The following is a 26946-nucleotide window of genomic DNA, read 5'->3' as shown; positions in this document are numbered from 1 at the left end:
CTCCAAAAGCTAAATCTCACACAGGTGTGTATAGCAATTCATTAGAATGACAAAGGATGAGATCCAAAGCAACACGTGAAGTAACTACACCACACAAGAGATGGTTGGCATCTCCTGGGCTTGCAAGGGTATAACACAATCACTCTTATTTCAGGAAAGGATCCCAAACACAATTATGCAAAAAAAATTCTTCCACTTAATGAGTGCTATTACCATCAATTATAATGACAAAAATAATACTGGTTTTTCTCCCAAAATTACTTTGCTAAGAGAATAGCAAAAAGAAATGGTTAAAAAGCCTGGGCAGGGCAGGCGCAGTGGCTCACACCTGTAATCCTAGCACTTGGGAGGCTGAGGCGGGCAGATCACTTGAGGTCCGGAGTTCGAGACCAGCCTGGCCAACATGACAAAACCCCGTCTCCACTAAAAAAAAAAAAAAAAAAAAAAAATTAGGCGGGCGTGGTGGGGCACACCTGTAATCCCAGTTACTTGGAAGGCTGAGACATGAGAATTGCTTGGACCTGGGAGACAGAGGCTGCAGTAAGCCAAGATTGTGCCACCACACTCCAGCCTGGGCAACAGAATGTGACGGTATTATAAAAAAAAAGAAAAATGAAAAAAGAAAAGACCTTGGGCAGGGAAAGGAAGAATTTTCCCTTAATAATCACACATTCTGTTTTTAATTTTTGGCAATAATGCCCGAAGGAAACTATTTTTTTTTTTTTTTTTTTTACAGAGTCTCGCTCTGTTGCCCAGGCTGGAGTGCAGTGGCACGATCTCGGCTCACTGCAACCTCTGCTTCCTGGGTTCAAGCGATTCTCCTGTCTTAGCCTCCAGAGTAGCTGGAATTAGAGGTGTGTACCACCATGCCCAGCTATGTTTTGTATTTTTAGTAAAGATGGGATTTCACCACGTTGACCAGGCTGATCTCCAACTCCTGACCTCAGGTGATCCGCCCGATCCCAAAGTGCTGGGATTAAAGGCATAAGCCACCACACCCAGCCCAGAATGAAACGTTTAAAAGGCAAATTATCCATATATTCTTTTTTTTTCTTGTAAGACAGGGTCTTGCTCCATTGTCCCTGCTGGAGTACCACAGCGTGATCATGGCTCACTACAGCCTCAAACATCTGGGCTAAAGGAATCTTTCTGCCTCAGCCTCCCTAGTAGCCTCCTGACTATGGGTGTGTGCTGCCATCCCTGGCTAACATTTTTATTGTCTGTAGAGAAGGTATCTCGCTGTGTTGTCCAGGCTGGTCTTGGGATTCCTGGCCTTAAGCAACCCTCCCACCTCGGCCTCCTAAAATACTAGGATTAACAGGTATGAGTCACTGCACCTGGCCAGATTATTCATATATTGTTACAGGCTCAACTGAGTTTTACAGATACAAAGAATTAACATTTTAGAAAATTTAGGACTAAACTCTATTAATATTCATCACTGTCTGCAGATTGTAGATGGTATCCGTGTGGTTCATTAAGTTCCCTTTCTTAAAACAAGGAAAAAAATACACAAATGCCACTATGATTTAATTCACAGACATAGACCAATTCAACAGGAAATATCAACTTTATAAGATGATAGAGTAACAAGAAACCGGACAGAGATGTTGCAGTTGCATTATTATAGATAAGCTATAGTGTATGTGTGTATACACACACACACACACACACACACAAAGAAATAGTATTCAGCCTTAAAAAAGGAGATAATGTTGCCACAACATGGATAAACTGGAAAAAAAAAAAAAAGGTCAAATATAGAGAGAATAAAACAGTGGTTATTAAGTCTGGGTTGGGGGGGCAAGGTGGAAAAATGTAGGTCAGAGGATATAAAGTAGCAAATATGTAGGATAAACAAGCCTAAAGATCCAAAGGCACAACATTAGGCCTGTAGTTAACAGCATGTTCTATTCAGGATTTTTGCTAAAGGTATAGATTATAGCTGCTCTTGTCACAAGGAGGGAAAATGGGTAACTATGTGAGATCATGAATACATTAATTTGTTCCATGATAGTAACCATTTTACTACAAATATGTTTCTTATAACATCATGTGGTATGCCTTAAATATATACAATAAAATGTATTTTTAAAAATACAAACATGCCACATGAGTTAGTTCACAGAAACCAATTCAACAAGAGACTGAGTTTATACGATGATGTAGTAACAAGAGACTGGACACATAAAGAGATGTCACATATTATGAGAAACACAAACATTATTCTGTTTTTCCACGAAAAAAAAAAAAAAAAAAGAACCTTCTCTTCCACTACAAAAAGTGCTTCAACCTAGAGGGACAAAAAAGCAAAATGAGAAAAATATTTATCTTGGCAGCAGTATTAGAAAATTATGTTCCTGAAGATGTTCACATTTCCTTTCAGTATCACAAAGGAAAGAAGGTAACATTTTGCCAAAACCCAAAAAGCCTCTTAAAGGTATTAATTTCTCTATTGTAAATTCAGGTAAAGAGGTTTGTACAGAACACTATTGTCCAGTAAAAATATGAGCCATATATGTAATTTTAAATTTTCTAGTATCCACCTTAACAAAAAGGAAAGAGAAATTTTAATATTTAATTCAACCCAATATATCTAAAATATTATTTCAATATATAACCAATATAATAATTATTAATGCGTTTTTTACATTCTTCCCTTCACACTAAGTCTTCAAAATCTGGAATATATTTTCATTCATATCACAGAGTCAACTAGGCACAATTCAAGTGCTCAATAGCTATATATGGTTTGTTGGTACCACACTGGATAGCACTGTTCTAGAGCTTTCATTTCTATAACATTAGTATGGTAGATTCTTGTGCTAGAGCTTTTTTAGTGGAAAGTTTCATTATAATGGATTTTATTATTATAGGGCCACAAATGATGTATATTACAACAGTGTGGAGTGCTATTTTACAAATAGGTCTAAATCTTTGTCCTATTCATTATAAGCAACACCAACTTTTCAGTTAATATGCTTTCAAATGCCAGCCAGGGTCCTCAGTCTATCAAAAATGTCATGCTTTCAATTAGCAGGGGCCCAGCAGGTAAGACTGCATTCAAGTTTCTTGTTCTTCTACCTGCCAGTTGGCTTACCCATGGGAACATGCCGCCACCACAATACACTGGGTCATATTCAGCATGATGCCGATCTACCTCACTCAGCTTAAGGATTATTTAACTGGGTATGGGTTCAATACAATCTCCTATTACTTAAATAAGTCATTTTTAATGTTCATTTAAGTGTAACATCATTTTGGCCTATTGCTATAGGCCCATTATATGGTGACATACTAAGGAGATGTGCATATTTAAACAGTCTATATAAAGGTTTCTTGTTGGTAAAATTCTGTAGCAGAAAACTAAATTATAACATTAATAGCATTAATTTATTATGAAATAACTGGAACTGATGAGCTTTAAAATGGCTTCAAAGAACAAGCCCTTCCAGAGCACAGAGGAGTTCCTGAAGTCAACTCTTGACTGATGCTGACAAGGTAAAAAACAGCACACAAGAAAAAATGTATGTATTTAACTTTATTTTCCTCAAATAGAATAAAGATTCACACGCTTAGCATATTTCTGGAAATGGCCTCAGAAAAGTTTTCTTTTAACTCTGGTTTCTCTTCACTTTAATGATTAAATAAATGTTGACCAATCAAAGATTAAATATAAAGAAACTTTAAAAATTAATCATTAAAACACAACTCAATAGGAAGGGAGGCAAAAGACATGAAGAGTGATTGCCAGGAAAAAGAAATAAGAATTCCCATAATAAAACATGTTCAACTTACTAATAATCAAAAATCTACAAAATAAAACCACAATGAGGTAACATTTTATACTCCCCAGCTTGGCAAAAATGCAACTCTGATTATCTTAAACATTGGAAAAGATCTAGAGTGCTGCAAATTCTAGTATACTGGTGGGGAGCATAAATTAGCACTTTGGAAAGCAATTTGGCCTTATCTATTAAAACTGATGATGTGCTTTTATTGTATAAACCAGCGATTCTATTCAAGTATACATCCATTCTTGAGTATGTACACCAGAAGTCACATAAAAGAATGTTCACAGCAACATTACCTTTTTCTATTTCAAACAAAGATGCAGTTCAATAAGCACCAGCTGGAGAAGAGAACACGTGTAATATATTCATAATGGAATAATATTTAGCAGTGAAAAAACTCTGATGGCAATGAACATAAAAAGGAGGTGACAGAAGAATACATTCAGTTTAATTCCATTTATTATTCTTTAAGGATACATACATGGAGATAAGGCGATGAAGGACAAGAAGGCTATGGTCAACACAAAGTTCAGTATAGGGGCTCCCTCTATCAGACAGGGATAGAGATAGGTTCAGGAAAGAGCACACAGTACCTCAAAGGAAAGGCAATAAGGTGGGTGGTAGGCACACAGGGGTTTGCTGATTATCATTATTATTACTCTTTATACTTTAGCATATATAATATGTGTATATACATATCTATATTCCATTGCATGTATGAAATTTTTTAAAAATTCAAATGGCTTATAACAAAAAAAATACGTATAATGTTTCAAATGGTGAATCACAGCCTGTAGGCTCTTAATTTACCTCCACTCTATCATTGAACCCCGGCTAAAACTGCTGCTTTGTTTCTGTTCCCCTCATACTTGAGAGTAGAGATATTGTCCTGCTCTGACAATACTTACCACATTTTAGGGGCTTGATCCATGCTGCCAGAAAGGATGAAAACAAACCTGACTTGTATTTCTAGAAGAACTAAGAAAACTCTGAAGATTTGAGTCACAAGTAGGCAGTGATCATTTTGGTTTCACACATTTCTGCAAACCTACAGCTTGTTCCCTCTGATCCCTTCTTCCGCCCTCCTTCTGTTCTGGTGCTTAGGGCTTGAAATTGTTCAGTGATGAGATCAACCTCAGACAATGCCTTCAGAAATACTGTTTTCTTCTGCTTTCTGATGTGGCTGCTACAAAGGTAATAGGGGCCACGGCCACTCTGCCCTTGTCTTCTGTACCCAATTCGGGGAACACAGCCACCAGCCTGTGGCTTCAGTGTACTCAGGAGATCACACAGTCATCCATTTGAACCACCCCACCCAACCCAGGGGCTGAGTGATTTAACTCCATTCTCGGTCCTGATTACTGTCTGAGATGAATCTATGGTGTCCTCCCAATACTCTCGTGCAGGACCTCATACCTGGCTCCTTGAATGATCAAACGATCTGTTTGTATTTTTACAATTTAATGTGCCACTTTCATGCATGAGGTTCACAGGCAAGAGTAAAATCACAGCCTCTCAACTAAACAGAACTAAAATTAAGAGAAGTGTGAAAAATGGTAGGGAACAAACACTCCATTTTCAGAATATGTGCTTTCTGGAATTTATTCTCCTTTATGCTGAATATAAAATCTGAGATTTCACCAATGCCTTAAGAGACAAACACATAAAAACTGAAATCTGAAAACAATAATTATACAGAGCAAAGTGTAGCCTGACACTTAACAAAAGCTGTTAAATGAAAAGTATCTCTAGAAAAGGCAAAACCCTATAGTAAAATCAAACAAACAAAACAGAAGGAAGCTTTGGTACTTTTCAATAACAGGAGACAAAAAATAAGTTTAGTTTATTATTAAATTCATGTAATATAAAAACATCTATGTGGAAGTGTTGAATTAAATCTATAAAACAGAAACAAATCTAAAATATATTAGAGTCTGAGGGGAAAAAATACCTTGCTTTTTTCTCTTCTTTGATTGTAATAAAACACCAGAATTTGGAAAAACAAGTATTTTCCCAACTAAATTTTCTTCTGGTCTGTACACACCTAGCAGGATGGCACTCCGTTTTTTATCTAATTTCAAAATGGCATAAGTTGATTTTTAGCAGCACATTTCCTTTGCTCCAACAAGCCTACCACAGGAAATAAAAATTCTGTCTTGAAATGCCCTTGATATGAAATCTATGCCTACAATTCCCATCCACTTGTTCCTAGTATTTTAAGACTGTGATTATCAAAATCTAACGGCAGCTAGTTAAAGAAGGGAACAAGAAAATTATTATTATATGTTTTGAAATCAGCTGATAAAAGAATACAAGTAAGGACCCCATATTCTCTGAACTAAGTGTGGTCCCAGAGAGCAACATCTCGGTACTCTGTGGAGCCTGGGTACCATGTAAATGCCACACACTGTGCTGCTGCCTCTCTCATAACAAGTACAGCACCACTCGAGGCTGGTCTCCTGTATTTCTTTGCTGATCAAAAAAAAAAAAAAATGGGATGGGGAGATGGTACATAACTGTGATGGTAATTTAGCATTACTACCCACTAGTCTGTTTACTATAATCACAATAGGTATACTGTGGTTAACTCAAAAATTATAATATAAGACAAATCTGGGTAGCTTTGTCTAGCAAGTATGGTATTGATCCTATAACCCCAACAGTTAACTTGCAAAGCCTCAACCTTCCCAAGTTGGTTCTTGGCATGCACTAGCAAGAGTAGACTAAACGTTAGCTGAGTAATGAATTACAACATGACAATTTTTACAACTGCTTAAAAAGAAATTCTAAGTTTTATCAGAAGACTCACATACTCAGACACAATATCCAGTTAAAAAAAAAATTCCTGGATAGTCCCTGGGATTTGCCAAACGGAATCTGACCTGGATCTTAATGACAACTAACCAGTAATATCCATAATTTGACCACAGCTTCCCTTGAAGAGAAAATTGTGGATCACGTGTCTGCTCCAGTTAAGTAAAAATTTGTCATACTTTCCTTCTGGTTGTAATCCTGGAATACAAATCTCAGGTTGGGATTTCAGCCTTAGCATTCAACAAGTTCTTTAGACTAGTCTACATGTAGCAAGGCATGAGGCGGAGTGCTGGGCACATGTGACAGGACTGTAATTCTTCTGCTCTTTCAATTTCTTATAAATTTCCTGCTCAGATTATAAGGAAAAGTCCAGAATCAGGATGCTAGGAATAAAATATTTTAGGCAGTCCTCTGAAAATTTATCCTATTCAAGGCTGTTCCCATGTTTGGCAATTTAAAACTCTTTTAGTTTAAAAAAAAATTAAGCATCCCTGTTATAAGGACAATAATGCAGAAAAATAGCCTCTGCTCTAATGAAGTAGGTATGTTCGATGTTTATCAGCATCCACTCCAATAGGAGTATAGATTTTTCTTGACAAGTACAATTCCGGGTTACTCTCTTTCTCACATGTGTTGCTCTGAAAACTTACTTGTGCTCACATACGGAATGAGAACAAGTATCTGCATTACTCTGAAAAATATGAGGCTGTACATTGGCCAGAAATATGAGCAAGCAAAGTTAGAGGCAAATGAAAAGTAACATAAGGAAAAATTAAATTTTACTACAATATTGGTATATTTTAATATGTCTAATCAAGGGTTCACAAAATATATCTAACTGAGATTTTCCTTTCTCAAAAAATATAGTCCCTTCACAAAATAGAAGCAGCAGCTGCCTGTTAGGGGAGCTGCATTAAAAAATATATGAATACTTATGTATTATAAATAAATTGCTAGAGCTGAAAATGCCTTCAGATACTTGTCAGACAATTTTCCTATAAATTTACTATCTAATTAGTGCACCACTTAAAATATATCTTTCAAGCAGTCTTAGGCATTTGGATGAAACTTGCCCCTTGCAAGAAATAAAGAAGCATGTATTTCAAATAGCAATTATTGTCATCCCAGTAACTTGGTTCTGATCACTTGATGTTACAACAGTGATTTCTGGAAACATCTGTAGGAGCTTGGATAATATACAGGGGTAAGAGTTTCCATTACTAAAACAAATCTAGTATATCTAACTTTTTCACCAGGTGTTATTACAAAGCACAGGAACCGTGATGTTTGTAAGTGATTCTGCAGCAAAAATCTTCAACACCCTTTGTCAAACAGCGCTGCTTTTTTTCCTTCTGATTCAAAGATTCTAACAACTTGGCAGACAAATTTCAAAGATGCAATCCAGGCAGCTTAAAGATAAGTGGGTTTACGCAATTCCGGCATCTACTATAACCTAGGGCAGATCCAACATTTTCTCTCTGATGATGCCACCCACTTATCTTTCAGTCATTAAGAAAGTACACCTGTAACAGGTGACGGTATTTCCAGGTGAGTGAGGCAACTGCAGGCAAATAAAATAAGAAAAAAAAAAAATCCACCACCTGATTTGGCTTAAAGCAATCATGCAATTCTCATTATATCCACATCTTTCAAAAACACCTTTTCCGTGGCAAGCAAAGTTACTGATAATGCGTGTGGCTTTTGTCACAGTGATGCATTAGGTAAGCATGTGTGTGCTGAGTACCAGGGGGTGCTTCAAAATGCATCTCCGTCATCTTCCACTCTTCTCTAAGGTTCTGCCTATTTAAAAAAAAAAAAAAAAAAAAAGGTCAGTTATTGCATTACATCGACAAGAAAATTCACCCTTGGCAGGGGTTTTTTAAATGTCAGGAAGAGAGATGCTGGAAATCATAACAAATCACCTCCATGTGACTGATAAGAGCTAATCCTGGGTTTCAGCATCAGAGCCCAGATTTAAATCACACCACCTGACCTGCCAAATATAGAAGTGGAAAGAAAGCTGCATGTTTTCAATGACCTACTGAGATTCCTCTCAGAGGTACTGTTCCACCTGTGGATGGCTGGGTGGGGGCTACCTTGCTCAGAGGGCCTGCAGAGATGCTCGTTAATAGCAACCCAAGATGAAGAACCACTCTAGTATGACCATACCTGTTAGTCAAGAGTCGCTGCCCCAATCTCCCAGCTGCCGCCCCTGCACACCCTCCCCCTTGAGCCAATGGATAAAGAGCTGACACCTGGCACAGGGGGCCTCTGTGGCTGTTCAAGCTCTGGCTGGTCAGCATCCAATGTGGACCAGTTGTTACCTACTTTGGATATCACCCCTGAAAGCTAGGGATCTGAAAATACAATCTTCTACGTCAGGCCCTTCCTGGGGTCTACTAAATTTTAACTTTGACGGTTTTCTACCTAAAAATTATTGGTGAAACAGCCTCCCCTTCTCAGAATTAGTTGGATATCATGATGGGCCAGCCACTGTGGGCTCCAGCTAACCACAAGGGAAACTGAGATCACCCCACCACCCCCACCAGGGATTCCATACCATCTAACATTTACATACTTTTAAAAACTCTTCACAGGACAAATAACATATCCAGCACAAATGTGGCCTGTAGGCCACCATCTAGAGACCTCCAGCCTGCCTTTGCCCCTCCCACTATGGAGGGCAGCCCAGTCAGAGCCTACACTGCACCTGTGCCTGTTGGGCCCGTGAATGTCCTCTCCTATCATGTAAGAGCAATTATAGGTGCCAATGATGTCTTTATGTTTCCTCATAGGCTTTCTTGCCGTGTTTTTTATGTGTGTATACTACACAGGGAGTAGGAAAGGAAAAGAGAAAAGAGGGCTTTCATCTTTTAGTACATTAAACCTGTGAACACTCTTTCAAAGCTTTAGACTGTAGACTATATGATGAATCACTACCAAGGTGAAAAATAAAAGATCAGAAGAGAGAAAATGCTAAATTGTTCTTGAAGATATTTTCACTTCTCTCATACAACGATGAAGTATTAATTGCTATTAGCCTTTAAAGCCCTAAATGGTTCATGGAGAGTGGCACAGACCTTGTGCTATGGACATCTACTCTGGTCCCAGATACTCCTGCCCAGGTACAACTGATTTAGGTCCCTGAAAACAGTGGGCTGAATGGGGATGGTGTCCAGGGTCCTCACTACCTTTGGGATGGTCCCCTGAAATCAAGTTAACTTCAGTGACACCAAGATCAACTTTAATACTATGGCCACAAACCATGTGAGAATGTATATTTCATAGACCATAGGTTTCCTGAGAAACTAGTGAGAAAATACATTTCTTTGAAAAATAAAAAAGTCAGCCCACAGTCTCTAAAGAATTTCCATATTTGGGGAAAATGGGAACAAACAATATTTTTTAAAAGGTTTTGCATAGACAATGATGCCCACTGGATTTATGTATCCATTAGACTACCCCATCCTAGTTTTTTACAGTTCTTTGAAGATAAATCTGGACTTTTAATATCTTTGGATGAAATATGTTATAAAAATACTCTAATTTTCCTAACAAGTATTCAAATGTTTCATCTTTATAAAAATAGTTTTAAGAACCTTTAAATATGGTATGTGTGGGTTTTGCCTCTGCTTAAAACATGTGCATGGAAACCACCCACAACCATCTGTGGACTTACTGGTGTAAAAACAAAGCAAGATTTCACATTGGCTAGGCACTGTAGATGCTGGTGTATAATTTATGTTATTGAGGGTCCCTGCCTTCCTCCTACAGGTATGCCAGAGATGGTACAAATCCTGGGTAGCCTCAAAAGACCTATTACTTTCAGACATCGAAGTTCTAGGGAAGGTACTTTTATTTCAGTTGTGTTAAAAATAGACATATTAGAAGTCAGTCTCAGTTTGAAACACTCAAAACCTCAATTACTATGTATATAAAGACTGCAAGGAAATACACAAAAATGTCAATGTGGTTAGCTCTGGGAGATGATTTTAATTCTTTATTTTACCCTTTTTTAATATTTTCCCAATTTAAAAAAATGAGTCTAGGCTACTTTCATAATCAGAAAGAATTTTAAAATGTGTGTTTTAAAAGAAGAAATAATATCAAAATAGTACCTTACTTAATAAAGAAATGTTTTTTCTTATTTTGAAAGTGAATCTACAAGCTTAATAAAGTTGTGATAACACACATCATTTCTGGTTCTAAACATGAGAAAATACTGGCTCCTTTATGTTTTCTAAGACATATGACTTAATAAAGTGGCTTCAAAATATTTTGATTAAGGAATTGAAGATTTTTTCAAGGTTGACCATTTATTATTATAGACCATCTCTTCTCCAATGAGAGTAAATTTAGAACACCTTTAAATAGACTCTGAGTCTACTATTCCAAAAAATGTACAGTAAAAAAATTGCAATTTTAAACAGAAAGCACCTACTAGTTTTTACTACCTTAAATTCTTGGAGGAATGGGGTATAAATTAGAAATAAGGTAATATTCTTATTTATAGCAACGACTGAAAAATTGGGGGAAAAAACCCCCAAAACTAGCCTCTGTTGTATGTTTTAACACTGGGTAGTCTCGAATTACACATGAGAGGAAGCAAAACCCCCAAAACTAAGAAACTAAATATGCATTCCTCTAACACTGTCACTCCACATCTCTAAGAAGAACTCAAAAGAGATGAATTCTAAAACAAGAATAAGAAAAGATTTACCTACCTTTGATGCCAACCGTGGTTTCAGGCCTAAAAATGAAAAGACTGTGTTGCTTTCCTTGGATTCAAAAAAACTGTCATAATCCTAGAAAAAAAGGGAAGGAGAAAATAAACCAACGAAAGCAAACAATTATCTTTCTATTTGGTGCTTTGGACAAATTCTTTATGGAAGTAAAAAAGGTACCATTGTTCCGTCCAGATCAGGGAAAAGCTAAATAAATCTGCTGAATTAGTCTGCTTGCGCATAAAAATTTATTTTAGTATGATGAAGAATGTAACAAGTTTTTAATCCAAAACCTATGACAGATTAAAATGTAAAACATTTGATGACAGAAATGAAATAGGAACACATTCCTTTTCCTTTGTGGGCCAAACTAACATTTGTCTGTGTGGAATCACTCTGACCTAAGATTTTACTCTAGGTCTTCAGTATGGAAGACTGCCTCCCAATTCCACTCTTGATATTTTGTTATCTAGGGCTTTGAAAAAAATCACTGGGTAAACAAAGCTGTAAAGGTCTCCATGTGTCAATGAAAGTGTGTCTTATTCTGCTTCTGAAGTTTTCCACATTCTTTGAGACCATCTCCTTAGAGGGAATAAAAAGATCAAATAAAAACTAAAGGAAACTATATTCTCTATAATATTTACCTTTGCCTCAAACATAGAATCATTTTTCTCTTCCTACCTTCACAAGAAGGCATCAAGGAATTCTGGTCAATGTGTTCAACTGTTTCTTTTCAAAAGTTTGCATTTATCATATGTAAAGCAGTCTTAAAATTTGGTAGTTTGGTAACTTTATCCTAAGGATAAATAATGTAAGCAAATGATGATCACAGTCATTTAGGCATTTGCTTTGTGCTAAGTGCCTTATAAACGTTATGTTATTTAATCTTCACCACAGCCTGCCAAGTTAGAGACGGGCTCAAGGCAAAGAAATATGTTGTCCAAGTTTGACAGCTAATAAGTGAGAGAACTGATATTTGGGTTCATGTTTCACTGACCTTGAAATTCATACTTTTTGTACTCTAGGATGCATCCTGCCCAAAAGGAAACCAAGTATGGGGCACCACGTGTGCTGGAGTCACTGAGCGCTAATGAATCCATTGTTAAGCCAAGCCAACGGCATCTAAACTTGTAGAGATTCACTTCCTGCAACGCGTGCCTTGTCTGATTAAAAAAATCTTTGAATTATTTGGTTGTGTGTACACATCCTCTTCTCCAAAAGCTTTAGTAATTGAGTCTCCTGGTTTGGAAGGCAGGAGCCTCAGGCTTTTCACGGGCTGCTCCTTCTGTCATTTAGGATCAGCTCTAAAGAAAGGCCTTCCTTGACCAAGCCAAGAAGGAGCAACATGTCTGAAAAGAGAGATTTGGCCCAGTCTTCTTTGAAAACTGGCATTTAAGTTTACATCTGAAGGATGAATAGAGTTAGCCAAGTGAAGGACGGGGACGGGGGCATTCTTAGGCAGGGAACAGCACTAGTGAAGCACAAAGCTGGCAGGGTGGACAGGGATCAACATACGCTGGGCTTTGTAAACCAAGAAAATGATCTTGAATTTTATCTTAAGTACCAAAAGAAATCATATAAGGGTTTTGAGCAAGGGAGCAAATGATCTAGTTTCTTTTAAGAAAATACCTAAATAACTGTGTGGAGAATGGCTCAGAAAAAGGGCAGCAAAAAGGAAAGCAGGGGAAAAAAGGGAATACTTTGGCAATCGCAGTAAGCAATGGTGGCAGCCGGGGTGATGGCAGAGGGCAGCAGACGGGCTGCAGATACGTTTTGGGGGTAGAAATGATCATCCTTGGTTGTGGATTTGATGGGGGTGATTAGGGAGAAATAAGAATTACAATGGCTCTGAACTTTCTGGCTTGATGAAAAAGACGAGAAAAAAAAATCTGAAGGGAAGGCTGGAGTTCAATTTCAACATGTAATATTTGAGAAACTACATGAGACACTGAGCAATTGGAGATTCCTAACGGCTCTAGGATGTAGAGATTTCATGGAATTTGTAAGAAAATTTGTAATTTCTTATAAGACAAAATATGATCCTAACTATGCCACAAAAACAGGTCAAAGTTTGACATAAAATACAGGCAAAATCTCATGGACTGAAAATTTTACATTCTTTGTAATGAAGCTATTTCCAAAGAGTTGAGTAATAATTCCCTCATGGGAGTTCAAGAAATAATTCTGTTCAAAACATACTTTCTCTACCTGACAATTTGTTGACTATACTGAATGTGGTAAGATGAGGAAGAGGGCTAAATTACAGCTAGATTTGTTCCATCCTTTAAGATATCCACTGTATGTAACTTAGTATACCTGTTCTCTCTAAACCATATTCAGCCTCTATTCAGCTGAAAGTCTTTCCCTGGGGAAGCTCATTCATAGCCATAGCCCTGATTAAATTCACATCTCTTGCCCTGACCTCTCTTCTGAGCTCTGGTTCCATAAAAGCCACTAACTGTTCACAGACTCTTAAACACAACAGGCTAAACCACAATTCATGATCTTCCACTCCACAAACTGGACGTCTCAGAAAATGGCACCACTATTTACAGGGCCCTGTAACTTAGATATCAACACATCACAGGACTCCTTTCTTCCCTCAACCACTAGTTTATATGTCCCTTAAGCCTCTCAATTTTTCCACATTGGTCTCTACCAACCTGATCTAAGCTAGACTTCTGCAACAGCACCCTAACTTATCGACCTTTGTCTAATCTCACTATTTCCACCCCATCATTCTCTGAAAGTGAGGACAGACTGATTTTTATAAAAACAGATCTGATCTCACCCTCTGCTTAAATCCTTTCCTTTGAGACTTCTCACTCCTTGTAAGATACAGACTAAAATCCTTAATATAATGTGAAAGGCCCTATATGGCCTGGCTCTAATTCATCAGGTTTGGGGAGTAGAAGGATCTTTTTTGTTGTTGTTGAGATAAGGTCTCAGTCTGTCACCCAGACTGGAGTGCAATGGTGTGTTCACAGCTCACCACAGCCTCCACCTCCTGGGCTCAGGTGATCCTGCCATCTCAGCCTCCCAAGTAGTTGGGACCACAGGTGTGCACCACCATACCCAGCTATTTTTTCATTTTCTGTAGAAAAAAATCAAAAAATTCATCTATGTACATGAGAAAAATTATTGTAAAGATAATCCCTCTTTTTAGAGAAAACCCCCTCTACAAAAAGACCACCTCTCTGTAGAGATGAGGTATCATTATGTTGCCCAGGCTGATCTTGAACTCCAGGGCTCAAGCAATCTTCCTGCCTCGGCCTCCCAAAGTGCTAAGATGACGGGCATGAGCCACCACACCCAGTCAAGAGGGGTCTTATACTTCTACTTGCACCAACCACTGTCTATGCAACCACAGATTCATTTCTGGAAAACTGAGTGGTGTATATGTTTAGTCAACCGTGGATGTGATGTCCAGCAAACCACTATGAATTATCTATGACCTTGATCAACTCCTTTAACGTTCTCAGACTTTCTTTCTTTCTGTATCAGAATACTAGTGAAATCCCTTGGTACTCCAGAATTCTACAAAACAAAGGAGAATCCAGTAGAGTTGCTCCTAAATGGACTGTTAGCTGTGTCCAGGTGTAAAGCCCAGCCTAGGTATTCCTGTTCCTAGAGATACTTATTTGGAAATTGCCCCATCTTGTTTAACTGAATAGGTAAGGGAAGAGATATTAATGAGAAGAAAAAATTGAGGTCATCAAAATGCTGTCCCTGTTCTTGTTTTAAAAGGCTACCATCTGTCTCTATGTGATTAAAAATCTTTTACATGGTCATTTGGGGTGGCTCACACCTGTAATCCCAGAGCTTTAGGAGGCTGAGGTGTGAGGATTGTTTGAGGCCAGGGGTTTGATCCAGCCTGGGCAACACAGCGAGACCCCGCCACTACAAAAAATTAAAAAATTAGCCAGGGATGGCAGCATGTGCCTGCAGCCCCAGCTACTTGGGAGGCTGAGGTGAGAGGACTAACTGAGCCCTGGAGTTCAAGGCTACATGCAGAGAGCAATGATCACACCAGTGCACTCCAGCCTGCGTGGGTGACAGAGTGAGGGAGGGCCTGTGTCAAAACAAAACCAGAAACAAACAACTCTAATGTCAGTGTGAAATGCAGAAATGAAAAGTTAATGAAATTTAAAAAAGAAAATATAAGAAGCAATGCCTCACTCAATCTCTATAAATGTAGTATGAATTCTACTTTCAAAAGATTTAAGTGGTAACACGAAAATATTGTGCATGTAAAAGAGCAAAAGGCAAGGTACAATGAGACTTAACGTTTATATTTCAGGTTTCAGTGTTTATAATTAAAAACCTTAACCTTAAAATGATCCCAATGCCCCAAATCACAAAATTGGAAATAAGGTAAATTCTCACATGCAAGTTTCATATATATAAAACAACACCCATAAAATAGACAGATTTTGAGGCTGCAGTGAGCTAGAATTGCACCACTGCACTCCAGCCTGAGCAACAGGGCAAGACCCTGTCTCAATTAAAAAAAAAAAAAAAAAAAGTGTATATATAACATTTTCTCTCATGTAGAGAAAATATGTAACATTATCAATACTCCATTTGTCCATATTAAACTGAAACCATTCTTGAAGTTTCAGTCACCAAGAAAGGTATTTAGAAATGTCAGATGTTTAGAAATCTCAGAATGGCAACATTTTTTACTTTTAGAAAAGAAAAATTTCTCTTAAGCTGTATTTCTCCCATAACAATTATAAGTGTTATTTTTATGTTATGAACCTTTAACTCAGTGCCCTATCAGTATTGCCAGCAGGGTGCTTCTTACCTAGAAATTGAATGGGATCCACCCAAAAGAGCAGAAATTTTTACTTAAGGTAATTAACTCCTTCCGAATGACAAATATAAAATTTGGTAATTAGCTTAAAAAAGAGAATGATTTAAAGACAATAATTTTTAAAAGTCAGCGTTACACTAGTACCCAACAGACACCACGTTACCAATAATTTCTGTCATGTAGATAGATGAATTGCATTTGTTAATTAATGACATGCCATGTTTTAGGTATATCATGTTAGTAACAATTAAGTAAATCCTATTTCTATTCTGTTATTTACCGGTTTTAAAGAATTGTGTGGGTCGGGCGCGGTGGCTCAAGCCCGTAATCCCAGCACTTTGGGAGGCCGAGACTGGTGAATCACAAGGTCAGGAGATCGAGACCATCCTGGCTAACACGGTGAAACCCTGTCGCTACTGAAAAATACAAAAAACTAGCCAGGCGAGGTGGCGGGTGCCTGTAGTCCCAGCTACTTGGGAGGTTGAGGCAGGAGAATGGCGTAAACCCGGGAGGCGGAGCTTGCAGTGAGCTGAGATCGGGCCACTGCACTCCAGCCTGGGCGACAGGGCCAGACTCCGTCTCAAAAAAAAAAAAAAAAAAAAAAAAAGAATTGTGTGAAAAATTTACTTTCTAACATTCAGAAGCTTTTGAGTGGCCTGATGAATCCTAAAGTATGTAAATATAAAGTGAAACTATTAATATTTTCTTTGTCATGTTTAAGCAAAAAGTAGATATGACAGAGATAAGTTAAACTGCATGTGAAATAATTTAAGATTAATACAGTATTAAAACATTTAAAACTACTTCCTATTAAGATACAAATTCTTAAGCATTCCTAAATAAAAGAAAAAAATCTGTTGTCTTATCAAATTTGTTTTACTTGTCAGGCTTATACATATTTAAAAAATACATTAGGATTCCTACTACAAAGGTTGAAAGCATTGTATTTTTAAAACTCACATAAAGTTTCCAAATAGGCTCACTGAATTCCTTATAGTCTAAGGCATTCTCCCTAAAGTGTTGTGTAAATCTACATCTTGAGATTGCACATTTCAGGACAATCAACCTTTTGTAATTACAGAATATGATGATTAGTAAATATTTACTTTGCAGAAAGATATAACCACATAAATCATATTCAAGGTAAAATTGCCCATTTCAGAAGCTGGTGCATTTTCATTCCACTTAAGACAAAGGACAAAAAATTCACTTTGTCTCTAATGCCAACTGCTGACAAAAAGAAAAATCTCTGAACTGTATAGATAATAGCATAACCAAGCTACTCAAACTCACTAAGGGAACATTTATCTAAATGCTGTAATTTTAAGAATATAGCAACCTAAACTGTTGTGGTTTTTTGTTTTTGTTTTTTTGAAATCTCTCATCACCTATACTTCTGTTTATGTTCAAGCGAAAACCACTGTTAGAGACATTTCTAAGCTCATGATAAAATCTACAAGAGGTAGAGTTAACAACAGTTTCATTCCTCCACAAAGCTTACCTAAGGACATTATCTGTGCACTCCGATTAGACCATTATAGACTAAGCAAGCATCTGAGACAAACACCTTAATGTTCTTTGCCCTTTCAGTGTCTCTGGAGAGAACAGTTAGGAAAGCCCACAGCAGCCACTCCGATAGGTTGTATTGCTTCCCACAGCTAAGACAATCACAATTAAGTGACAGGCCCACATTATTTCTTCATGCCAAGGACATAACCAAACAGAACGCTGGAGGGAACAAAAACAAGGAAATGGTGTAGCAGCAATCAGTTCTAAATGAGCCAAAGTAAATTTGTTTTACCCAAAAGAAGAATATTTTTTAAAAAGTAATTTTTTAAGACTACGGGAGTTGCTACAGCTGCTTAAAATGAACAGCGGCTGCTTCTCAAATTTTCTTTCAAGCCGGAGGGTAGCCTCTAAGCAGAATTTCTTGATTTAGTGGATAAAGGTTGTTAGTGCTATACTTTATGAAATCTTGCTATAGAAATCAAAAAACAGTAGACAAGTCCAATTCTGGCAGGATAGATAAGATGCAGTTATCTAAAACAGCTTCATTTTGGCAATTTTTATTGCCAAATACCAAAATATGAGCAAACCCAAAGGTGAGAATCTCAAATTCCTAATTCATGTTTAATAGTTCTGACCATACAGGTTCAAGACAACAAAGTAAGCAAATACATCTACTTCCCCTCTTACCCAAGAGCCAATTTAAACTGGAGGGGGAAAAACCTAGGAACAGGAACCAGCCATACAATTTTAATAAATACCCAGAATATATAAAATGCAACCAAACAGAGAAAACACAGCAGGGGGAACCACAGCCCAAACCAATAGAAGAACAGTCCTTCCCAAGGAGCCTGCACAGCAATCACGAGCCTGAGACAATGAACACAACAATCTGGAGCAGACTATGGTGGGGCCATCAATGTAAAAAGAAGTACATTTGTAACGGCTTAGACAGTTTGTTTTCCCAGTGTGGCCAGAGCTCCAGAGAAGTGCTCTCCAAAGAACACTCACTGCCTATATGCTGAAAACTCCTGGTGAGGCTTCAGGGACCTGAGAGAGGCCAGCAGAGTCTGTGGTTACCCTGAACCCCACATCAGACACAGACAGGGAAAAATGGAAAGGAAGTTCACGCTGGACGGACACGCACTGAAGTCCATTGCTGCCTGGGTGTGGCTCTTTCATGGGCACCTGAGGAGTTCCAGTCTGCTTCGTGCTGCCCCCACTCTCTTTCACAGTCTTATTTAACCTTCCTACTCAAAGGAAAGCAGGCCTGTGAGTTACTGGGGGAAGCCAAGCCTAAGAAAGACAAAAGGCTCCTAAGAAAGACAAAAAACCAACAACTAGAACTAGTGCTGGAGAACACAGAGATAACTTACAGAATATACAAAACTTAAAAAAAAAAATGCTTTCTAATATCCTTGGAGAGATTAAAGAAAATGCTGCATCCACAAAACAAGAACAAGCCACTATTTTTAAAGGAGTAAGAAACAAAAGAGCTCCTGAAAATTAAGTTTGATTGCCAAATTAGAAAGTAGATAAAAAGAATAAAAAGCAGGATAGCATAGAGCTAAAAACCAGGCTAGAGATCTAGAAGATAAAAGTTACAAATGCCTCTCAGAATGTAGAATATCAAGACCAAGAGATGGAAATTATTAGGTAAGTCATGAGTATTGAAAGTCAGAACATAAGGGTAAAACTTCATCCAAAAGGAAAAAGATCCTGAAGATGAAAAGGAAAGACAATGGAAGTGAGGGGGGAAAAAGGGGGCAAAGAAATAACAGAACTTGCTCTCCAGTGAAAAAAAGACATTAGTTTTCAGATTGAGCAGTCCTATTAATTGCTGAGCAGAATTTTTTTTAAAAGGCACATACTGATGAAATTCTAGAGCTCCAAGAAAACCCTAAAACCTTCTCTAAAAGAGAAGCAAAACAACCTACCTTTAAGAATCTAATTTAGCAAGCATGAAGTCTTCCAATCAATACAAAGAATATGGAAAATGGAATAATGCTTCCTGGGGGAACTTGGTTTTAAATCTAGTCTTTCATATTAAACAAAATGATCAATTAAGAATGAAAGACTTACAAAAAATTAAAGCATTCAGAAGGTTTACTAGGTAGGCACACTATGTTAACAAAATTATTTTCAGGACATAGTCCACGCAAATTAAAAAAAAAAATACAAGAAGGAAAAGTTATTTCTCTCATAGGTTTGCCAGACAAATGTGAAGTGGAAGAAATGAAAAGGTTAAAATGTATTAAGAGATTCCCTTGGATATTGACATTTGTGTCATTCTCCCTTAAGCCACAGGGATTTAGTAACATAAGATTACATACCCTCCTCTATCTATGGCTGCTCACACTAAGCAGTTCTGTAGGGAATAGTATTTATATAATTATAACAATATACATATACATTTATATAATTATTATAGTTACAGAAGACAATGTGACATACTTAGGCAATTCATGTGTGTATGCGTATTCATATATCAAAATGGGGGAGAAATGAGAGAAGCTATAAGAATGTCAATTTCTCTTCAACTTTCAAAGGAAAAAGTAAATACTATCCAATATTTAAAATCAAGGGATATAGATATTAATGCATGAATGGCAATAACTTAGAAAAATGACAAAGCAGAGCCTCATGAAAAGGCTACATGTTGGGGAAATGAGGGAAGCTGCATTAAAGAAGAGCAGAGGAAAACCAACTTTTCACTTTCGACCCTTTCTCTTGACATTGATATTAACAAGTCCTGATTGTCTTAACAGTTTTGTTCTCTCTTCATTAACTCCAATTGCATAAGGCTCAGAAAGAGAGAGAATTTGAAACAGAAAGAAAACCACCAGTTTGGATATTAGTTAAGATATACTGCTAGTCATGCAACTGGGGAGGCCTCAAACTGTCTGGATGAAAGCTTTCAGTATTCACAGCACAAGTCATCATTTTTATGAAAGTCACATCCCAGGAATTCATCACTGTAGAATATTAAGGCAAACAACTCAGGAAGGTGAAAATGGGAGATTAAACATTTATAGACGGAAGAATAAAAGCTAGAGTTATACCAAAAAGATAAAACAGCAGAGAATATCGAATTACATCGCTCTGCTTCCGGGCACGCAGCTGACCAGCAATCAACCATAAAGGGGAATTTGTATCACACCCTCTCTACTACTCAACTTTCCCCTCCTGGTATCTGGAAAGATGCCACATAGGAATATTTACAGGAAAATATCTGATGGAGAAGATTCTCCTTGATTAGATAACTGATCTTTTAGACACAAGGCCTTGGAATACAGATTTTCAAATGCAGATAAATGTTCCTAAGAAAATGCTACCTGTGGGATAGGTGAGCTTCTAACAGAGTTAGTTTTCTAAACGGATTTCATCGTAAAATTTTAAAAGTAGATTCAATAAGATTGCTTTTAACAATCTGGCTTTGAACTTTATTAATAAAATGGGAATGCAGCACAGTCTGGCTTAACGGACTTCAAACTATATACTGCAAATGCTCAGAACCTTGACAAGGCATGTCCCAACAGAATGGGCTGGCTACCTCCTGAGCTGAAAACACCTGTGTAGGTATTTACCCATTCATATAACCATGTTTGTTAGGTATGTTCTGTGTTCCTAGCAACCTAATGGATACCACATACTAAGATAAATAGGGTAAAGGTGAGCACACGGTGCTTGGAAACCAACTGAAGGCAAAGACATGAAAAAAACCTATAACTATCATAATAGCAATAATAAGGCACAAGTTTGCTGGGCATGGGGGAGAGGAACTAATAACCAGAGTCCTAGTTAATTAGAGAAAGTGTAATAACAACACACCTTTGGATTGAGCTTTGAGAGAAAAACAGGGCAGAATTATGGAGGATGTAAAAATTACAGGATTTGGTAATCAACTGGGTATATGAGGTAAGGAAGATCAGTGTAGGGTGATTTTTTAGGGCTTTCCCTTAAGTATCATATAGTAGATGTAGCCATTAGCCCTAAATAAATAACATCCATATCTTCAAACTAGAGCACAATCTCCTGTGGATAATAGTTACAATTTTGGACTTTTGCTTTTTTTTCTTCTCACTGACTCTAAACAGAACTCTAGTAACACGTTATTACTGCAGACAGGCTACGAGGTAGGTCAAAATTTCTGTCCATTGTTTTGTTCTACTCCATTCTACTAGATGACACACTCAATTGTCAGGACAGAGACCTGGGAAACAGCCAATCCAGTGTTTCTCAAATATATCCACTAAGGAACTCCAAAAGGCAGAGGGAAATGTGAATGGTATGTCCAGAGCAGGGGCAGACGGTGGAAGGGACTGTGAGCTAAGAAGGATGTTTACGGCCAGCAGCGGTGGCTCATGCCCGTAATCCCAGCACTTTGGGAGGCTGAGGCGGGTGGATCACAAGGTCAGGATATCAAGACCATCCTGGTCAACATGGTGAAACCCCACCTCTACCAAATATACAAAAATTAGCCAGGCATGGTGGCGTGTGCCTGCAGTCCCAGCTACTCAAGAGGCTGAGGCAGGAAAATTGCTTGAACCTGACTGCAGTGAGTGGTGATTGTGCCACTGCACTCCAGCCTGGGCAACAAAACGATACTCCATCTCAAAAAAAAAAGGAAGGATGTTTGTATTTGTAAAGGTTGAAAAACAAAATAAAAACAACTAATAAAAACCAAAACAGAAAAGAATATGCAATAGAGAACTACATGGCCCTCAGAGTCTAAAATATTTACTAGGTGGCTTGATCCCTGATCTAGAGGATTGAAGCACGGATTTTGAAGGAGGCCCCACAGATGTGAAATTCCTTTGAACCTTTGTTTAATCTTAAAACTTAATGGAAATGAGACATCTTGACTTATAATATGCCAGTTTTCTTTTTATTGTTATTATACTCTAAGTTCTAGGGCACATGTGCAGGTTTGTTACATAGGTATACATGTACCATATTGGTTTGCTGCACCCATCAACTCATCATTTACATTAGGTATTTCTCCTACTGCTATCCCTCCCCTAGCTCCCTACCCCCCAACAGGCTCTGGTATGTGATGTTCTCTGCCCTGTGTCCAAGTGATCTCATTGTTCAATTCCCACCTATGAGTGAGAACATGCGGTGTTTAATTTTCTGTCCTTGTGATAGTTTGCTGAGAATGATGGTTTCCAGCTTCATCCATGTCCCTGCAAAGGACATGAACTCATCCTTTTTTATGGCTGCATAGTATTCCATGGTGTATATGTGCCACATTTTCTTAATCCAGTCTATCATTGATGGACATTTGGGTTGGTTCCAAGTCTCTGCTATTGTGAATAGTGCTGCAATAAACATACGTGTGCATGTGTCTTTATAGTACCAGTGTTTGTTTTGCTATTAAAAATATTAAGTTTTGCAACATGGTGAAAATCTTCAAGTCAAGTGGATGTTCTGGGCAGATGGGCAGTCTTTATTCTCTGACTTTGGGCACCCCCAGGTACTGAGAAACCCAACTCTGGTTTTATCAGCAACACATATAATAATCATCTTGTCATGGAAGGAGACAAGGAGATGTGTTAGCATTTTCTTACCATTTGTGGAGGCTCAGAAGCACAGCCCAAGCACAACTAAGTGTACACAGTTGCAATTGTTCTCAAGTGCAGTGTTTATGTAAGACTTTTGGGAACAATGTCTTGGGATCATATGTTTTAAGTGCATTTGGGATCTTTTCTGAAGCATTAAGAACCTAATCCCATTATTGGGACTCCAGCGTGGGCTACAGAGCGAGACTCCATCTCAAAAAAAATAATAATAATTACAAAGAGGCAATATATAAAGCAAATAAATAACTGACAAAGAAAATTAAGAAAACAATTTTATTTACAACAGCATCAAAAATAATAAAATAGGAATAAACCTAACTAAGTGGCAAAAGACTTGTACACTGAAAACTACAAAACATGCTGAAAAAATTTAAAGGAGATTCAAATAAATGGATATCCCATGTTCATGGATTAGAAGATAATATTATAGATGTCAATAATACCCAAAGCAATCTACAGATTCAACATGATCCCTATTAAAATTTCAACAGCAGTTTTCGCAGAAATAGAAAAAAAACTCATCCTAAAATTCATATGGCAAATCAACGGACCCTGAAGAGCCAAAACAATTTTGAAAAAGAACAAAGTTAAAGGACTTACACTTTCTGATTTCAAAACATATTACAAAGCTATAGTCATCAAACAGTGTGATACTACATAGAGACATACATATAGACTAATAGCACAGAACAGAGAGTCCAAAATAAACCCTTCTATATATGGTCAAATAACAGACAAGCATACCAAGACCATTCATTGAGAAAAAAGATGGTCTCTTCAACAGTATTGGGAAAACTGGGTATCTACATGCAAAAGAATGAAGTTAGAACCTAATGTTACACTAGGTACAAAAGCTAACTCGAAACAGATTAAAGACATAAACCCAAGGCCCAAAACTATAAAACTTCTAGAAGAAAACACAGGGGAAAAGCTCCATGACATTGGATTTGGCAAACAATGATTTCCCAGATATGATACCAAAAGCACAAGTAACAAGAGCAAAAACAGACAAACGGGACTACATTAAGCTTAAAACCTTTTGTTCATCAAAGGACACAATCAACAGAGTGAAAAGGCAACTTATGGAGTGGGGGAAAATATTTGCCAATCAGATAAGGGATTAATATCCAAATATATAAAGGACACCAACAGCTCAAAAACAAAAAAATCAAATAACCTAATTTTAAAATGAGCAAAGAACCTGAACAGATACTTTTTCAAAGATAATATACAAATGGCTAACAAACACATTCAAAAGATGCTCAACATCGCTAATCATCAGAGATATGCAAATCAAAACCACAATGAGTTATCACCTCACGCTCATTAGAGTAGATACCATCTAAAAAATAACAAAAAATAACAAGTGTTGGTGAGGATGTGTAGAAGTTAGAACCTCTCTGCAATGTTGGTAGGTAATCTTGGTAGGCAAAATGGTACAATTGCTATAGAAAATAATTTGGCTATTCCTCCCAAAATTAAAAATAGAACTAGCATACCATCTAGCAATCTCAATTCTAGATATATATTTAAAAGAAACAATCAATAGAGTAAACAGCCTACAAATGGGAGAAAATATTCACAAACTATGCTTCTGACAAAGGTCTAATATCCAGAATTTATAAGGAACTTAAATCAACAAGCAAAAAACAAATAATCCCATTAAAAGGACATGAACAGACACTTCTCAAAAGAATACATAAAAGCAGCCAAAAAAAACACGAAAAAATGTTCATCATCACTAATCATTAGAGAAATGCAAATCAAAATCACAATGAGATACCATCTCACATCAGTGAGAATGGCCAACAGAAAACCAAATACTGCATGTTCTCACATACATATGGGAGCTGAACATCGAGGACCCACGGACATAAAATGCGAACAATTGACACTGCGAACTACTAGAGTGGGAAGGGAAGTGGATATGGGTCAAAAAACTACCTATTGGGTACTATGCTCACTATCTTAGTGAAATATACCCATGTAACACACCTGTACATGTATTCCCTGTATCTAAAATAAAAGAAATATAAAATAATTTTAAAAATTAAAAGAACTGAAAACAGGGTTTCAAAGAGATATCTGCACACCCATGTTCATAGCAGCACTATTCACAATAGCCAAGAGGTGAATGTAATCCAAATGTCCATCAATGGATGAATAAATAAACAAAATGTGGCAAATACATACAATGGAATACTATGCTGTCTTGATAAGGAAGGAAATCTTGTCACATGCTAGAACATGGATGAACCTCGAAGATATTATGCCAAGTGAAAGAAGCCAGTTGCAAAAAGACAAGTAGTGTGTGATTCCACTTAGTTGAACTATCTAAAGTAGATACTTTATAGAGAGAAAGTAGAATAGTGGTTACCAGGAGCTGAGGAAGGGGGCAAAGGGGAGTTGTTTAATGGATATAGAGTTTCAGATCTGCAAGATGAAAAAGTTCTAGGGATCTGCTTCACAACAATGTAAATATATTTAATACTACTGAACTGTACACTTAAAAGTGCTTAAGATAGTAGGTGTTATATGTTTTTATCACAATAAAGAAAATTTTTAGGCTGAGCGCGGTGGCTCACGCCTGTAATCCCAGCACTTTAGGAGGCCGAGGCGGGCGGATTACGAGGTCAGGAGATGGAGACCATCCTGGCTAACACAGTGAAACCCCGTCTCTACTAAAGAATACAAAAACTTAGCCAGGCGTAGTGGCGAGCGCCTATAGTCCCAGCTACTTGGGAGGCTGAGGCAGGAGAATGGCGTGAACCCAGGAGGTGGAGGTTGCAGTGAGCCGAGATTGCGCCACTGCACTCCAGCCTGGGGCAGAGCAAGACTCCGTCTCAAAAAAAAAAAAAGAAAATTTTTAAATTCATAAAAATATATAAAGAAATCTAAATCACCTGTTTGCTGAATAGAGAGAGAAAAGAAATGAAAGGGGAGTAGGTACTTTCCTTTAGTGTAAGTGGGTAAGTTTTCATTTCTGATGAATTGCACAAATGCCAGTTCCACAGAGAGAGAATAAAGGGTTAAAACCTTGGACATGAGGCCCAGAGCTTTCTAAAATCCAAATCAGACACTACAATTCATCATAAAAGCCAAAGTGTTGGATCCTTTACCTTTAGAATCTCGTCACCCACATTCTCAGAGAAGGAAGAATCCTGCTCACAGTAAGAATTGATTCCACTCCATGGAATCACCAGGAATAAGTTGTGCCAGTTTGGGTTCTTGATGCAAATAACTGAGAAAGACACTAGCAACTTTGAGGGAAAGGAATTATGGAGGTATCACAGGGAGTTGGCAAGACTCTATGTCAAAACTAGAGGACCAGTTCAGAAAACAGAAGGAATTTCCCTGTCTGGGTAGCCAAGAATACACTCATGTCACACCCCAGATCAGCTCCATAAGGACACCAGCCACAGCTATGGTTGGCCCCATCCCCCCGGACACTCACTGCCACAAACAACCTCCAACTGACCCTGTATTTCTACATCATCCCCTCAGTGTTCAAATTCTGGGGTAGAAAAAACTGATTGGTCATGCCAGGGAGATTCCATTCAGTGGGGAACTCTTTCCAAAAGGCAAGATATTCAACTGCTAAATGAAAGAGAGGGCAATTGTCCACACTGGTTACCAAGTAGCTTAGCAGCTGTTTACTCTATGTCTCACATGCCTAGCTCATCCAGGTTAAAATAAAGTAATAAATTTCT

At 37.7% G+C, this 26946-nt stretch overlaps 1 protein-coding gene across 2 annotated transcripts in view; it reads right to left on the bottom strand.

Moving 5' to 3' along the window:
- Positions 1-4231: 4231 nt before the first annotated feature.
- SH3BGRL2 (SH3 domain binding glutamate rich protein like 2) overlaps positions 4232-26946 on the bottom strand; it is a 69483-nt gene continuing 46768 nt past the window's right edge. For both annotated transcript variants that reach the window (XM_003897833.4, XM_009205573.4), the window contains exons 3-4: positions 11333-11413; positions 4232-8408 (exon numbers count right to left, since the gene is read on the bottom strand). In XM_003897833.4, coding sequence (XP_003897882.1) covers positions 8397-8408; positions 11333-11413 — 93 coding nt within the window. In that variant the 3' untranslated portion in view covers positions 4232-8396. The remainder of the gene's footprint in view (positions 8409-11332; positions 11414-26946) is intronic.

The sequence above is a fragment of the Papio anubis genome, chromosome 6 (assembly GCF_008728515.1).
Source record: "Papio anubis isolate 15944 chromosome 6, Panubis1.0, whole genome shotgun sequence".
In the NCBI taxonomy this organism is placed as follows: domain Eukaryota; kingdom Metazoa; phylum Chordata; class Mammalia; order Primates; family Cercopithecidae; genus Papio; species Papio anubis.
The sequence above is the reverse complement of the archived record's forward strand: the minus strand, read 5'-3'. Positions and strand labels throughout refer to the sequence as shown.